The sequence below is a fragment of the Entelurus aequoreus genome, linkage group LG01 (genome assembly GCF_033978785.1).
Source record: "Entelurus aequoreus isolate RoL-2023_Sb linkage group LG01, RoL_Eaeq_v1.1, whole genome shotgun sequence".
In the NCBI taxonomy this organism is placed as follows: Eukaryota; Metazoa; Chordata; class Actinopteri; order Syngnathiformes; family Syngnathidae; genus Entelurus; species Entelurus aequoreus.
Genome location: NC_084731.1, coordinates 49457905 through 49475567, shown reverse-complemented (window position 1 = coordinate 49475567; position 17663 = coordinate 49457905). Strand labels below are relative to the sequence as shown.

Sequence of the window (17663 nt, the reverse complement as noted above, 5' to 3'; positions counted from 1 at the left end):
GAAAAACAAAAGTTAAAAAAGGGAGATGTGTTGTATATATATGTATGTGGTGCGGTTGTTTTAAGAACGTTGCGACAGCTGCCGTAAAGGAGGTGCGTTGCTAGCCTGGTTGCTATGTTTCCGGTTTGTCGTAAAAGTGTTCGTCATGTGTTTTACCCTGCTAAAATCTCTCAGTAAAGTTATTCGATGGATTATAGCTTTTGTTTTGAACTTTATTACACCTTGGAGCGCTTTTTCCCGTCCATTGTTTTCCTGCTTTCGCTATCTGCGCCTAATGACTGAGCTACATGACGTCAATTCTTGTGATGTCCCACGGAGCATTTCTGGTCGGGACGGGATTCGAATAAATAATCAACTCTTTTCCTTTACTATAGTGGTCTCGATAACAGGTACCGGTTCTCAAAAAGGGATTCGAGTCCGAGGACTCGGTTCTTTTCTTATCAAACAACCGGGAAAACCGGTTTCGAGTATCATCCCTACGGAAGAGACAAAGCAAATGTCAGCAATCGTCACACACACGTCAACCAATAAGAATTCGGCGGGGGAGGGTCATGGCAGAAGTGCATTGTGGGTCATGGGATGCTAACTGCTATATGCTATATGCTACTGCCGTAGCTATTAAAATGGATCATTTAAAAAAAAAACTGAGAAGGGCTGAACAAAAATGGTACCGAAAAGGAAATCATATACTGCAGATTACAAGCTGGACGTAGTGAAATATGCAGCAGAAAACGGCGATCGAGCAGCAGAAAGAAAGGACGCTAACGGCGCATACCAGGAGCGACAACAAGGAAGAAGATTTCATCGGATTTAGCGATCAGGAGTGACAGATTGTTTGATAAACGTGTTCTATATGTTATAGTTATTTAAATGACTCTTACCATAATATGTTACGTTAACATACCAGGCACATTCTCAGTTGGTTATTTATGAGTCATATAACGTACACTTATTCAGCCTGTTGTTCACTATTCTTTATTTATTTTAAATTGCCTTTCAAATGTATATTCTTGGTGTTGGGTTTTATCAAATACATTTCCCCCAAAAATGCGATTTATACTCCAGTGCGACTTATAATCCGAAAAATACGGTATTTACATTGTAGATTGTCACTGAAGGCATCAAAATTATGAATGAACACATGTGGAGTTATGTACTTAACAAAAAAAGGTGAAATAACTGAAAACATGTTTTGTAATCTCGTTTCTTCAAAATAGCCACCCTTTGCTCTGATTACTGCTTTGCAGACTCTTGGCATTCTCTCGATGAGCTTCAAGAGGTAGTCACCTGAAATGGTTTTCACTTCACAGGTGTGCTTGAAGCTCATCGAGAGAATGTCAAGAGTGTGCAAAGCAGTAATCAAAGAAGGTGTGTCCAAACTTTTGTCCTGTACTGTATATTTTAGAAGCTTTTGGTGAAGTCTAAGCTGGTGAAAATAGTTCAAGAAAAACAATGATCTACTTGTTTAACTCAGCAGATGTTTTGTTTGATTAGTTGCATCACAGACTATGTGACAAAAGCTTCTCAATTAAGTTCTTACTTTATGCAAATGTTTTTTTATTTGTTATTATTGTACAACTTTTGGTCTGATGTCAAACATATCAAAGTGAACAGTATGCCAACTAAGTGAGGTTTGAACCCTTTTTTTTTTTTTAATCTGAAACAAAAATGTCGCAGAGGGGGAGGGGCAAACAGAGTAATGTCCACATGGTAATAACACAGAAATTATTTAAAACGAAGAAAATTCCAAGAACAAAACAGAAGTTAGCTAGGCTACCACAAGGGTGCCGGACCTGAGGGGTTTACGTCTTGAAAGACTTAAGACGCAATATTTTACAGTACAGTGGTACCTCGGGATACAAGCTTATTTGATTCCGTGACGCAGCTTGTACCTAAAAAAAACTCCAACTGGGAAAAAGCGATTATAATCAATTCAATCAGTGCTGGTCCCTCACAAGACAGCACCATTTTAACAAGAAAAACAAACTTCTAGATAAAAAATATTGTATGAACAGCAATACAATTGAATGTCCTACAAACAACTACAGTAGTCAAACACACATTCAGCAGCTTTTCCATATTTTAATGGATAAACATCCGCCATTTGGATATTATTGTAATATCCTTGGCTGACGATTTATCAAATTATTCTGCTTCAGTATGTCACAGACTAACAGTACTAAGCTCCAACTGCCACTTGCTAAGTCATAAATTTGATGATTTTCTTTAATTAAAAAAAATCCTCCACTTAATTTTGACAGCACTGTCCTTCACACTCACTTTATTCCTTTCCGTGGTTGGAAAAACAAAGTTATGTCGATCTGTAACTATGAAACAATGCTAGCAACTAAGACCGGATGCGGTTCACTTCTTCTGGGCATCCCACCCATGCCTTTAAAAGCGGATATCCCTTAGGTCTGATGCCCCTGGTCGCTTCGCTAACTTTAATTTTGTTTTGCGATGTTGCAGCATTTCTCTCATCCATTTGTTTTATGGTGTTTATGTGTTTTAGCATCATTTATGTGTCTATAGATTAGGCCTTTGCTAAGCATCGGCTATCGTCTACAGTACGGACCGCAGCACCAGACCAAAAGTGTCAACACAGTTAAAGTAATCATTTATCCTTCTAAAACAATGAAAATCACTCGACCACATAATTACTGTATGTAAAACATCACAATCTAATGAAACAGAAAATTCTGCCTGAACTTAAATAATAATAATGCATATTTCTGATTGACTCGGTTAGAAAGGTATTTACTTAATATTTTCACTGTTGTGGTTTTCAGTGGTGCACAATTGCACCGTGTCATACTGTGATTTTTCTATTTTGGTTTCGTTTTTCACTTAGCAGACAATGATAGGTATGAAAAACACTAACCTATTTATTATTAACTGTCCACTTATGCTGTCTGTAAGTAGAAATGGAGTGTTTTTTTGTTTGTTTTTGACGACACCTTGTGGTAACAATCAATTTAAGATCATAACGCAGTAAGTTGATTGATGCGGACACCTTTGTTACTAGATACTTTCTAATATGCTTCTGCCTTGGGAACTTCATATGTGTAAGTAATATGCAAGCATCATTATTTGATACTTGTTTAAATTGACAAATGTGCTGTTTTGGATTGCAGTATTGTTCAATTATTATTACGTATGTCCAGCTTGTTTGCTATTATGTGCTTAGCTGTTGTGTAGCTGCTAGCTTCTACTAGCCTGCCATGTTTTCTTTTTGTAAATAACTTGACTGAAATAGAAGAAAAGACTAACTTTGTGTGCTTATGGTTTTTGGTTTATTTCAAACATGTTACAATATGATACATCACATGTTTTCAATTTGTTATTACAACATGTTCAAAAAGGAGTAGGAAGAAACAGAGCTTATTTAATCCGACCCCTTTTCCATTTCATAGCAATTACGAATACATTAATTAATTTATTGTTCTCCATTTATACACAATTTACTCCAAACTTTACTCCACAAATACTCAATAATAAAGTTCTCAATAAATAGTTACTGCCCGCGACCCCGAAGGGAATAAGCGGTAGAAAATGGATGGATGGATGGATAGTTACTGTAAATAAGTTGAAAATGAGTATTGGAAGATCACCATTATTGGAGTACATATAGATGTTAATACCTGGTTCACACCAAAGGCGCTTGCCGCGCTTTAAAGCGGCGAGCAAAGCGCCGTCATTTGGAAGAGGTGCTACGAACGTTTGTAATGCTAGGTTCACACCAACGGCGCTTTGACGGCGCTTTAAAGCGGCATGCAAAGCGGCATGCAAAGCGCCGTTAAAGCGTGAGGGTCGTCTGGTGGCATGCGGTGGCGACTGGGGTCCGCGCTTTGAACCAAGATCTGTTGAGCTTTCCTACGCTTTGAGTCAAGCTTTGCTGAGCTTTGTCACGCTTTGATACGCTCTCTGTGCTTTATTCCATTCTTGACAGAGCGCCAAATTTTTTTAAACCGTTTAAAAAATTTTGCCGATCTTGCCGCATGTCCCGCTTCACTACAAGCTTTCCCACGATCCATTACGACCCTCACGCTTTAATCACGCTTTGTTACGCTTTAACGCCGCTTTGCATGCCGCTTTAAAGCGCCGTCAAAGCGCCGTTGGTGTGAACCTAGCATTACTTGCCATCCAGCTGTGCACAGGTAAACTGGTATCGGAGCGCTTATATCAGACATTTTACATGGAAGCCTATATCATCTGATACTTGTTTTTTGCGCTGATATCGGACAGGTATATTAAAGATTAAAGATTAAAGTACCAATGATTGTCACACACACACTAGATGTGGTGAAATTTGTCCTCTGCATTTGACCCATCCCCTATATGATAACAATATTTAATCGAGACACTCCTAATGATAAAATATGATATATTAATGGTGCTGGGATAGATATTTCTGACCCGGTTCTTGGTGTAAAACATGCACGTGTAAACCACCACAACAAACATATTAAATTGATATCTTTGTCGTGTCGAACAAAAATGAGCATTAGTATCACATTTTACGCTCACTGGATCTCATTAAAGGTATCTAGTGAATGTATTTGAAATATAAAGCATATTAAAAAAAAAACAATAGCAAAATACAAAAGTAGTTAATTTAAACATGCTTTGTAACAAATCCTAACTTACCTTGTGGTTCCACATTCAGCTCTTTCCCCTGAAAGACACGCACACGCACGCACGCACGCGCACACGCACACACACACACAAAGAAAGAGAAAAGGGGAAATGTTTTATATCAGTGCTGGAAGTGAATATATTAAACAGACAGCAGTGGCCAGAGAGATGAATGGAACTCCACAAGCATCATTCATTGGACAAAGCTATTGAGGAATAGACAGCAAAGCCTCAGGGGACCTGGGAAGAGGGAGGGACGGGTCCACTCGTGGTGACACTGAGCAATAACTGTGCTGCCTCACTGAGCCTTTTGTTGCAAATCACAAGCTGCTTGTCCTGACCACAAAATACAGTGACATAAAGTCAAAATAACTTGTGACTGGAACAAAAATATAAAAACTAATTTCAAAATACATTTGCTTTATCAAGTTGGTTCTTCTTGAATTGAGAGAGTGTGAGCTTGGAGGGAGTCAATGCACGCAGCAATGGCACTAAAGCATATTTTCTTTGTAAAAAGAGACAATGGACAGAATGAGCAGAAGGCTATAACCCGCTTCTCTACACCTCGAAGTTGAACATTAGTCAGTCGTTTCCACATCATTCCACTGAGTGAATACCATCTTTAACCGCACAATTATACACATCAAACATCAAAGATAAATAAAAACACTTAAAAATGTAAAAAATAATGTTTTTTTTTAACCTGTCCTGTTTAGCCACATGGGCAAATAATATTTTTGATCAAGATGCCCATATCTACTCTACAGATTTACTTTAGGGAATTGGGAATTATCTTTATATAGCGCTTTTTGTTGTGTTCAGAGAAGGGAAGGAGGCGACAACCAGGGCAGAACTGCGGTTTACAAGGTTTATTTAAAACCTTTGATGAATACGTGGCGTGTGTATGCTACTCTAAGTGAATGAGTGTAGACTATGTGTAATATTAATAATGTAAATGTTACCAAGGGTTGTTGTCTGTGAGTGTTGGTTGTATCTTTCGTTGAGTTACAAGGGGCAAGGCCAAGAGGCAGTTCGTGGACAGGCAAGAGGTCGTGAGCAGGAGCGAGGCAGCGTGGTCTGGGTCCGAGCAGATAGGTCTTGGATCGAGGAGGGCAGTCAGGAATCCGGATGGACAAGGCACAAATCAGGGGAGTCACTGCAAAAACACAAAGGGACATGAACCAGGGAGACACGGAGAGAAAGAGCAAAGAAAAGGGCGAGCAAAGCACTGGGGAGGGAATTCCAGACGTGATGCTTACTGGAAGGTTAGCGACGTTCTGGCAAAGGTTCCTCGGGTCCGCTGGTCTTTATGCAGCTCCCTCTCATCAAGTCCAGGTGTGTCGATTACGGATTGTTTGCAGGCTCGTTGCTGCGTGGGCGTGCTGCGTGGGCGTGCTGCGCTCAGCGCGAGCAGGGGCGTGTCTGGGCACGCTGTCAGCGGAGGTGCCGGCAGCACCAGTTGCCGTGGAAACGCGGGTTTGACTCCGCGTCGTGACACTTTTCTCAAGAAACTCAAAACGCTTTACATAGTGAAACCCATTATCTCCATCTTTTAAGTTACATTTAAACCAGTGTAGGTGACCATGGGAGGTGTGTAAAGTGTCTTGCCCAAGGACACAACGGCAGTGACTAGGATGGCAAAAGCGAGGATCGAACCTGGAACCCTCAAGTTGCTGGCACGGCCGCTCTACCAACTGAGCCACACCGACCAAAAAAACTTTACAAAAGTGAAGTGTGGGATACTTCTCTTTTTGCATTATTTAACTTTATTAAATGTTGGTGCGTGTTGGTGACTCAGTCTACTTGTTTAGGGTGTACCTCGCGTTCCGCTCAAATTCAGCTGGGATAGGCTCCAGCAACCCCGCGACCCCAAGAGGGACAAGCGGTAGAAAATGGATGGATGGAAAGATGGTGACTCAGTAAGAATGCGTAAGACTGTACAATAAGCTCAATATGGTGCCAAAGAAAGTTGCAGATGCAGCACTTTGATAAACATGGTGAGAAGTAGTGTGTTATTATTATTTTATTCTATTATCATAATTTTATTTTTTTCCTTACTTATTTAATTTTAAATGCTTGTAATTTGATTACTTTTTATTGTTTAGTTTTTATGTGCAGCACTCTGGAGACAGTTTTAGTGCTAAATAAATAAAGGGGATTGGATTGGATTGACACTGCACTGATTGTGTTGGGTTTTCATAATGGCTCCACCTGCTAGATTAACAAAGTTACAATATTTGACCATCAAATTAAATCAATATTTAGCAAATATTAGCGTTTAACTGTTCTTTGTTTCAAATAAATATATATCCAAAAAGTAATGTAAAGCACGCAGGTCAAGAAGCCAAATAGTAAACAGGCACAGCGGTGTGCTCGGAAGCAGAAGCGGGGATGTCGGGCGGGGCTAACAACAAAGCTAAAGGCGTTGTTGTTATCGGGGCTAACAAAAAAGCTAAAGGCTAATCCTCAAAGAAGCGCTAATAAGGAGTCTGTTAAGCTAGAACTAGCCAGTGCCAGGCTGGATAATCCCTGCACACATAGCAATTCTCTTAGAATAATATACAACTCATATAATGTTTTTTCTGCGTCAGAGGTGGACATGCATTTTACTGAGGTGGCAAACAATCTGAAAATTCCTGTCATTTCAATTCGTAGATATGGTCGAAATTATTTAAAGTGCACTACGCATAATAAACGTAACATTATTAATATTGCTACTACGGATACTTTCAACAAAAACTCCTCAAAATAGCCCACTACCTATAATATGGGCTTTTTAAACATAAGATCATTGTCTTCCAAAACGTTATTAGTTAATAAAGTCATTAGAGACAACAATCTTGATGTCGTTGGTCTAGCCGAGACCTGGCTCAAACCAGACGATTTTTTTGCGCTGGTTGAGGCGTCTCCTCCTGGCTATACGGGAACGCATATTGCCCGTCCCATTAAAAGGGGTGGGGGTGTTGCACTAATATACAACAAAAACTTTAGCCTTACCTCGGACCTAAATAATAAATATAACTCGTTTGAGGTGCTTACTATGAGGTTTGTCAGACCGCTGCTTCTGCACCTGGCTGTCATCTACCGCCCCCCAGGGCCCTATTTGGACTTTATCAATGAATTTTCAGAGTTCGTTGCTGATCTAGTGACGCACGCCGACAATATAATCATAATGGGAGACTTTAACATCCATATGAATACCCCATCGGACCCTCCATGCGTGGCGCTCCAGACTATAATTGATAGCTGTGGTCTTACACAAATAATAAATGAACCCACGCATCACAACGGTAATACGATAGATCTAGTGCTTGTCAGGGGTGTCACCACCTCTAAAGTTACGATACTCCTGTACACTAAAGTAATGTCCGATCATTACCTTATAAAATTCGAAGTTCTGACTCATTGTCAACAAACTAATAATAATAATAATAACTACTATAGCAGCCGCAACATTAATGCTGCCACAACGACGACTCTTACTGACCTACTGCCTTCGGTAATGGCACCATTCCCAAATTATGTGGGCTCTATTGATAACCTCACTAATAACTTTAACGACGCCCTGCGCGACACCATTGATAGTGTAGCACCGCTAAAGCTAAAAAGGGCCCCTAAAAGGCGTACCCCATGGTTTACAGAAGAAACTAAAGCCCAGAAATTATCATGTAGAAAGCTGGAACGCAAATGGCGTGCGACTAAACTTGAGGTTTTCCATCAAGCATGGAGTGATAGTTTAATAACTTATAAACGCATGCTTACCTCAGCTAAAGCTAAATATTACTCAAATCTCATCCACCTCAACAAAAATGATCCTAAATTTTTGTTTAGTACAGTAGCATCGCTAACCCAACAAGGGACTCCTCCCAGTAGCGTCACCCACTCAGCAGATGACTTCATGAATTTCTTTAATAAGAAAATTGAAGTCATTAGAAAAGAGATTAAAGACAATGCATCTCAGCTACAACTGGGTTCTATTAATACAGATACGACTGTATATACGACGGACACTGCCCTCCAAAATAGTTTCTCTCTCTTTGATGAAATAACATTGGAAGAATTGTTAAAATGTGTAAATAGGACAAAACAAACAACATGTTTACTTGACCCAATTCCTGGGAAACTTATCAAGGAGCTTTTTGTACTATTAGGTCCATCAGTGTTAAATATTATAAACTTATCACTTTCCTCTGGCACTGTTCCCCTAGCATTCAAAAAAGCGGTTATTCATCCTCTACTCAAAAGACCTAACCTCGATCCTGACCTCATGGTAAACTACCGGCCGGTGTCCCACCTTCCGTTTATCTCGAAAATCCTCGAAAAAATTGTCGCACAGCAGCTAAATGAACACTTAGCGTCTAACAATCTCTGTGAACCTTTTCAATCCGGTTTCAGGGCAAATCACTCTACGGAGACAGCCCTCGCAAAAATGACTAATGATCTATTCCTAACGATGGATTCTGATGCGTCATCTATGTTGCTGCTTCTTGATCTTAGCGCCGCTTTCGATACTGTTGATCATAATATTTTATTAGAGCGTATCAAAACACGTATTGGGATGTCAGACTTAGCCTTGTCTTGGTTTAACTCTTATCTTACTGACAGGATGCAGTGTGTCTCCCATAACAATGTGACCTCGGACTATGTTAAGGTAACGTGCGGAGTTCCCCAGGGTTCGGTTCTTGGCCCTGCACTTTTTAGTATTTACATGCTGCCGCTAGGTGACATCATACGCAAATACGGTGTTAGCTTTCACTGTTATGCTGATGACACTCAACTCTACATGCCCCTAAAGCTGACCAACACGCCGGATTGTAGTCAGCTGGAGGCGTGTCTTAATGAAATTAAACAATGGATGTCCGCTAACTTTTTGCAACTCAACGCTAAGAAAACGGAAATGCTGATTATCGGTCCTGCTCAACACCGACATCTATTTAATAATACCACCTGAACATTAGACAACCAAACAATTAAACAAGGCAACTCGGTAAAGAATCTGGGTATTATCTTCGACCTAACTCTCTCGTTTGAGTCGCACATTAAGAGTGTTACTAAAACGGCCTTCTTTCATCTCCGTAATATCGCTAAAATTTGTTCCATTTTGTCCACAAGCGATGCTGAGATCATTATCCATGCGTTCGTTACATCTCGTCTCGATTACTGTAACGTTTTATTTTCGGGCCTCCCTATGTCTAGCATTAAAAGATTACAGATGGTACAAAATGCGGCTGCTAGACTTTTGACAAAAACAAGAAAGTTTGATCATATTACGCCTATACTGGCTCACTTGCACTGGCTTCCTGTGCACCTAAGATGCGACTTTAAGGTTTTACTACTTACGTATAAAATACTACACGGTCAAGCTCCTGCCTATCTTGCCGATTGTATTGTACCATATGTCCCGGCAAGAAATCTGCGTTCAAAGAACTCCGGCTTATTAGTGATTCCCAGAGCCCAAAAAAAGTCTGCGGGCTATAGAGCGTTTTCTATTCGGGCTCCAATACTATGGAATGCCCTCCCGGTAAAAGTTAGAGATGCTACCTCAGTAGAAGCATTTAAGTCTCATCTTAAAACTCATTTGTATACTCTAGCCTTTAAATAGACTCCCTTTTTAGACCAGTTGATCTGCCGTTTCTTTTCTTTTCTTTTCTACTCTGCTCCCAACCCGGGGTGAACCAGTAGCCTGTCCATCGGATGGGGACATCTCTACGCTGCTGACCCGTCTCCGCTCTGGATGGTTCCTGCTGGCCCCACTATGGACTGGACTTTCGCTGATGTGTTGGACTTTCACAATATTATCTCAGACCCACTCGACATCCATTGCTTTCGGTCTCCCCTAGAGGGGGGGGGGGGGGGGGGGGGGGGGTTACCCACATATGCGGTCCTCTCCAAGGTTTCTCATAGTCATTCACATTGACGTCCCACTGGGGTGAGTTTTCCTTGCCCGTATGTGGGCTCTGTACCGAGGATGTCGTTGTGGCTTGTACAGCCCTTTGAGACACTTGTGATTTAGGGCTATATAAATAAACATTGATTGATTGATTGATTGATTGAAGAGTTGCAGAAGCGATGTGTGGTTTAAAACAACCAGGACGTACCCTAAGCGTTGTCGAAAATGCCTTTTCCTCCTTCCTCCCTAACCGACAAGGTAAAGTGGATTTTAGTTTTTATTACTAATCATCGTAGCGATTTGGCAGTTGAAAATTAAGGAGTTTTATGATTTTAAACTGAGTGCAACACATGGCTAGTGACAGTGTGTGTGCGTGTCAGCACGGTGTTTGCTTATGAGGACAGTTCAGCTAGTTGTTTTTGCTGTTTTGCCTCTGTTATTGTGTAGATGCTCCAAAGCATTCACACATATGGTTTTCTACACCAAAATGAATCTATTTATTCTTTTACTTCTTCTTCTCAAGGTATTGGCACGCTCTACCATCCACATTTTGAATCCAATTCAAACCGTTCCAACTTCAAACTGTTCAGCCTATTCGGGAATTGCGGGCTTTCCCTTGAAAAATTCCCAGATTTCCAGGTTTTCCGGGACATTTTTCTCATTCAAAATGAATTGGCCATTTTTCAAACTTCAATCGATTCAAACCATTCCACCTTCAACATATTCCACTTATTCTGGACATTCAAATTATCATTTTTTCCAAGTTCAAGAAAATTCCTGGAATTCCCAATATTCCTAGTTTTTCAAACCCTATTTTCACACTTTTTTCTGTTGACTACTCCTCCCACATTTTTCAACCCACTTCAACCATTCCACCGTCAAAATATTCCTCTTAATCAGGACAAAAACCAAAGTTGTTTTTTGAACTGGAAAAATTCCCGGTTTTCCCAAAATTCCTGGAATTCCGTAATACCATACCAAAATTGTTACTACTTCAACATTACTCGACCGTTTAGAAAAATTCCAACACCAATCATTCAGAACATTCAAATTTTTTACCATTTTCAAAATTCCCTCTTTTCCCGGAATTCCCACATTTTCATGAAATTCCCGTTGAAATGAATGGGACATTTTTCAAAGTTCCACAACTCCTACATTTTTCAACCTATTCAAACCATTCCAACATCAACACATTCCATTCATCCTGGACATTCAAACTAACACTTCCCCAAGTTCCAAACCAAATTCCGATTTTCCTGGAAATTCAAATTCTTCAACATTCAAACCATTCCAACATTCAAACTATTCTTACATTCATACTACATTCTATCAGCATTTCAGTTCAACTTCAGCATTGGAGCATTCACACACAATTCCTTCAGGAACTGCCTCATCTACTTAAATATAAAGTTGATCCGTCACCACCTTGTTATGTTTCTTTGATATACAGTGCTGTATAGCACTTCATACCGTGCTCAAAGACTATCAACTTTTACTGAAATGTGGACATTTGTAGAGGCTGGAACCAATTATTCATGTTTAAAATGTTTCTTTTGGAGAAATACATTTGCTTCAATATATACATTTTTCTATTCACAAACCCTGTTCAAGAACCAATCCAGTTCGTGAGTTGAGGTTCCACTGTATTGCACATCGTTTTCTGTGTGTAAAACTATAAAATATAAAATGTGTTTTGTGCTCGTCTGGAGCTAATTAATTTCCTATAATAAGAGTTGCTTCGGTTTTAGTACTAGTGGGTATTGCTAATACTTTGCCTGTATTTAGCTAGAAAAAAGGGCAAAGTATCCCGGGGGAAAAGAATACCTCTCTAGATGATGTGGACTGTCAAACAAAACTGAGCATTATATTTGTAAATTGCAGATGAAGCTCTAGTGCAGGCGTACCTAATAGAGTTGTGCTATACACGCTGGTCCTATTGTGTAGCGATGATGGTTTTTTAGTAGGCACCATGTGGTCCCCAGCAGTTTAATCTTGTACCCAATGACATGCTCTCACACTTGCAACATTTTTGCATGGGAAGCGGCGAGCTAATGAGCACCACGCAGCTCTGATTGATCACCTGGATAATTAAACACGGGTGGTACCTGGAGACGCCATATGTCCGTACACTCTGTACTGCTGCTGCCGTCACGGAGGTAAACACACGTGTCCTAAGACTGATGGGCTCTATAATATGAGGGTTGGTCTTCTGCAGCTGAGCTAAAAAAGGCACACGGACATAGAATATAAATGTCTGGTCTATTAGGAGAGATCCTGATGCAGGAGCAGCTGCAGAGATGAGGCTTCTGATTGATTAAGCGTAAAATGCTCATGACTTAGGTGACCAGGGCACCCATGGGGACGGCGGGGGTGAAGCGGGGTGCTGAAAGATGCTTTGTTTGTTTTAATAGAATGCCCCCTGTGGTTCCACCGAATAGACTAAGAAGATAAGGCAGTACAAGCAGCAAGGAAGTGCATTCCACAAAGCAATATGGTTCAATATTGCTTTCAGGCAGGCTCGCCACCTCGGTGGTATTGAGTGCAGATACAATAGATACATCATATTGTCCTTTTCATATTCTAACGAGGAAGTGAATAAGCAAAACGTTGAATTATGAAAAAAACACCTACTAAATTATGTGCCAGTCAAATGCTCGAAACAAAATGTTCCCCAATGGTCCCCATTGGGTTTAATGATGTCACACAACAATGTAACCTCGATTTACAAACTTAAATTGGTTCATTCGTAAATCGAAAGGTTAGTATAGTAAAGCAAATTTCTCTATAGGAAACAATGTGAATATGAATAATGTGGTCCAGCCTCGACAAAAGTCCATATTTTAGAGATGGTTTGTACACTTTGAACACAACATAAAGTGCTATAAAGTACTTTATATCAAACAAACATAACAAGGTGGTGATGGACCAACTTTCTTTTTTAATAAACAAGCCAAAACTTCAACAACTAGCTGAACTGTCCTGTATGTGCTTCTCTGCCAATACGCGCACACACACATAAGTCCCTTTGGTGCCCTCACAAACGATTAGAAATCACAAAAATCGTTAACGTTAACAATTATATGGCTACAATAACAAACATTTAAAAAGTAAAATGCACTTATATTAACAATAACAACTAAAGAGGAGCTGACAAGAAAGGAGCAGGCAGTCGTGTGTGTGTGCGTGTGTGTGCGTGTGTATGTGTTTATATGTGTGTTCTTGGAAGGGGCGCTGCTGAACGAGGGGTAGTCTTCTTTTCAGCTGTGAAATAAGTCTGCTTCGGCATTTTCTTCCAGAAAAGTCTGGTCTCATCAGAATTACAACTTGCTGTACTCCTCGCAAATAGTCATTATTTTAATTCCACAACAATTCCCTCCTCCTTTTTACGCCGGTCTGTGGTCTTTTTGGGACTCATTTTGAGTTAGCAAAATGGACGAAACCTTTCCAAAACTGCTGCGCCCTGCGGCACAAAATGGCTGCAGGCGGGACACAAAATAAATGAATGAATTGAAGCGTTTGTACGAGGGCTGTCAAACGATTAAAATATTTAATCGCGATTAATCACATTTTGTTCATAGTTAACTCAAAATTAATTGCACATGCATAACATTTTTCATCATTAATAAGTGAACCCGAGACAGATAATTTTCAGGGGGGGGGATTCATATTGCTGCATGACAGCAATACATTGCTGTCATTAATTATTAATTTATAACATGTAATATTGCATCTGCCAATCATTCTGTAATTGAAGACTTAACCATAACATGTTATAAAATAATTTACACAATATTTCAGCCAGCCAAAGATATGAAAAATGTCTTTATTGGTTTTATTTTAACAGAAAATCTTACAATACACTAAGATTTGTTACTGGCTGTCGTAGTCTCACCCACCACTGTCACCTGTATATGAAGTCAGACTTATCTTCATTGAGTGCACGCAGATACACACATTGGCTGACTATCATTTATAAGGCTCTTTTAGGTTTAATACCTCCATACTTTACTTTTTAGCAAGTACTTAAAGGCCTACTGAAACCCACTACTACCAACCACACAGTCTGATAGTTTATATATCAATTAAGAAATCTTAACATTGCAACACATGCCAATACGGCCGGGTTAACTTATAAAGTGCAATTTTAAAATTCCCGCCACACTTCCGGTTGAAAAACTCCTTTGGATATGATTTATGCGCGTGACGTCACAAAAGCAACGGAAGTGGTTGGACCCCATCGGACCCGATAGAAAAGCCTCTTGTTTTCTTCGACAAAATTCCACAGTATTCTGGACATCTGTGTTGGTGAATCTTTTGCAATTCGTTTAATGAACAATGGAGGCTGCAAAGAAGAACGTTGTAGGTGGGATCGATCGGTGTCTTAGCGGCTAAGTACAATACATACAGCAACACAACAAGGACTACTTACCCTGATAGCAGACGCCTAGCCGGTGCTTGCCGCCAAACCCACGGATGAAGTCCTTCGTCGCGCCGTTGATTGCTGGAATGCAGGTGAGCACGGCTGTTGATGGGAAGATGAGGGCTGGCTGGCATAGGTGGAGCGCTAATGTTTTATCATAGTTCTGTGAGGTCCGGTTGCTAAGTTGCTAAATTAGCCTTAGCGTCGTTAGCAACAGCATTGTTAAGCCTTACCAGGCTGAGAATTTTTAACTGTGTAGTTACACGTACATGGTTTAATAGTATTGTTGGTCTTCTGTCTATCCTTCCAGTCAGGGGTTTATTTATTTTGTTTCTATCTTCATTTGAGAACGATGCTATCACGTTAGCTCAGTAGCTAAGTGTGTCACCGATGTATTGTCTTGGAGATAAAAGTCACTTTAAATGTCCATTTCGCGTGCTCGACTCTCATTTTCAAGAGGATATAGTATCCGAGGTGGTTTAAAATACAAATCCGTGATCCACAATAGAAAAAGGAGAGTGTGGAATCCAATGAGCCAGCTTGTACCTAAGTTACGGTCAGAGCGAAAAAAGATACGTCCATCACTGCCTCTCAAGTCCTTCACTGTAACGTTCCTCATCTACGAATCGTTCATCCTCGCTCAAATTAATGGGGTAATCGTCACTTTCTCGGTCCGAATCTCTCTCGCTCCATTGTAAACAATGGGGAATTGTGAGGAATACTAGCTCCTGTGACGTCACGCTACTTCCGGTACAGGCAAGGCTTTTTTTTATCAGCGAGCAAATTTTGCGAACTTTATCGTCGATTTTCTCTACTAAATCCTTTCAGCAAAAATATGGCAATATCGCGAAATGATCAAGTATGACACATAGAATGGATCTGCTATTCCCGTTTAAATTAAAAAAAAATAATTTCAGTAGGCCTTTAAAACAAAACTATGGATAAATGTACACAAATAAGTAATGTAACAGGTAAAACACACATTGTTAAAGATAAAACACAAGTTGTAGCAATTTGTTACAAAATTCAGTCATTTCACTTGCATTAGTTGACGTTAGATGGGCGGTTTAACTCCGCTAATATTTGGCATCAATCCAAGCAGCTGTGTGCACGTCTAAGTATCTACATGTGCCCAACAGGGGAACTGTTTTTTTTTTTTAGAGATTTCTCCAATCCCTTTAGTCACTTTTTCTGTAATAAAAACGACTGGCAACAAATCTAGCATTTATTTTTGGTGTTATTGACTTAGAGACTCTGTTTAGATTATGTTGCGCCATGTCTTTGACAAAAAGCGAGCCGCAGATAGCCTGATGTCACACTTGCTTAGCGTTGCTGGGAGCCTTTCTCTCATTAAAAGCTGCCAATTGTGAAGATCGTATGTCTCGAATATATTAAAGTACGTCCACAGCGCGGACACGCTGCCTCCGCTCCAGAAAACCCTGTGCATATGTCTGGTGTCAATGTGTATGTTAGTGTGTTATGGTGTTATGGTGAGAATGAACAAGTGTTGTGTGTCTTGAAGTGAAGCACGGAGGCAGACGTGTTTGCATGGAGGAAATACTTGTTGGAATTGGGCCCATTGTTAGCATAAAATTGGCCATAAAAGCTAAAAAGAGCGTCAGACTTTGTTTTCTTCTGGACGCTACAATACATTATGTTACTTTATTTTGTTGGATATGGCGGCTAATATGAAGCCCGTACATGAAGGAAAAACCCTAAGCATAGTTAACCCGGATGTATAGTGTAGCGCTTTTATTTTGAAGCTTGAAAATTGTGTGATCGATTTGAGAAAGTGTCTTGACATATTTTAATGTTGGATCGACTGTTTGCAATAAAAAAGTGTCCTTTCAACATCCTGCCGACCGTCTTTCATTTCTGTTGAGCTTTTCACTGCGAAAGATAGTCATTTTTTGTCGGGAGAACAACTTGCCATGGCTTTGACCTGATATTTCCATAAGGTAGACTTTCCTTTGTCCATTTTTGCTTGCTTGTGGCTCATCAGTAGCAAGTGAACTGAGCCAAGTTCCCCGCTACAGCACGGCTCGAGGGTCAAAAAGGAAGTGTTCACATTAATCGCCCATTAAAAATATTAGTGCCGTTATCGAAATTTATAGTTAACGCGTTAACTATAGTTAATTATCTCGTTAACTTTGACAGCCCTAGTTCGTACACAAAGACATGGTTCGCACACATATTCGAGTTGGCTCTAAAAGTTTGTAAATCAAAAACTTCGCAAATAAAAGGGTTTGTAAATTGAGGTTCTACTGGATTAAGATAGCTACGCTAGCTATGACCACCTACACAGGGCTCACAAGTACCAAGGGTCCTTCGAACTTGGCATACTATGCACAGCTGACCATCCAGCTTCTGGCACCAATTGAATTTAGGCATGAAAGTTAGATCGCTTACAAAGATACACTACCTTCCACACCCATCTCTATTGTACCCGGTACACCAGATCTAAGCAAGTTCTTTCCAACCAGTCAAACCGCAAATGGCCTCACATCACTTCTGACACCAAATCTGAGGAGTAGTATTGTCTACCTGGATTTAAGCACACGGCCAGTAGTTAGAGCCCTTACACGGGTTCCCCAATTCAAAATACCCTATATCACATACGGGCAGAATATGGGCACAGGACAGGAACTAAAATACTACACACCGAAAACATGAGTCCAAAACTGTCATAAGGACAAGACACATTGATTGCTATTCCAC

General features: G+C 40.2%; 1 protein-coding gene across 5 annotated transcripts in view; it reads right to left on the bottom strand.

Moving 5' to 3' along the window:
• The window catches only part of srgap3 (SLIT-ROBO Rho GTPase activating protein 3), a 256795-nt gene that overhangs the window by 45100 nt on the left and 194032 nt on the right, over nt 1-17663 (bottom strand). For all 5 annotated transcript variants that reach the window (XM_062054132.1, XM_062054140.1, XM_062054149.1 and 2 more), the window contains exon 11: nt 4648-4675. In XM_062054132.1, coding sequence (XP_061910116.1) covers nt 4648-4675 — 28 coding nt within the window. The remainder of the gene's footprint in view (nt 1-4647; nt 4676-17663) is intronic.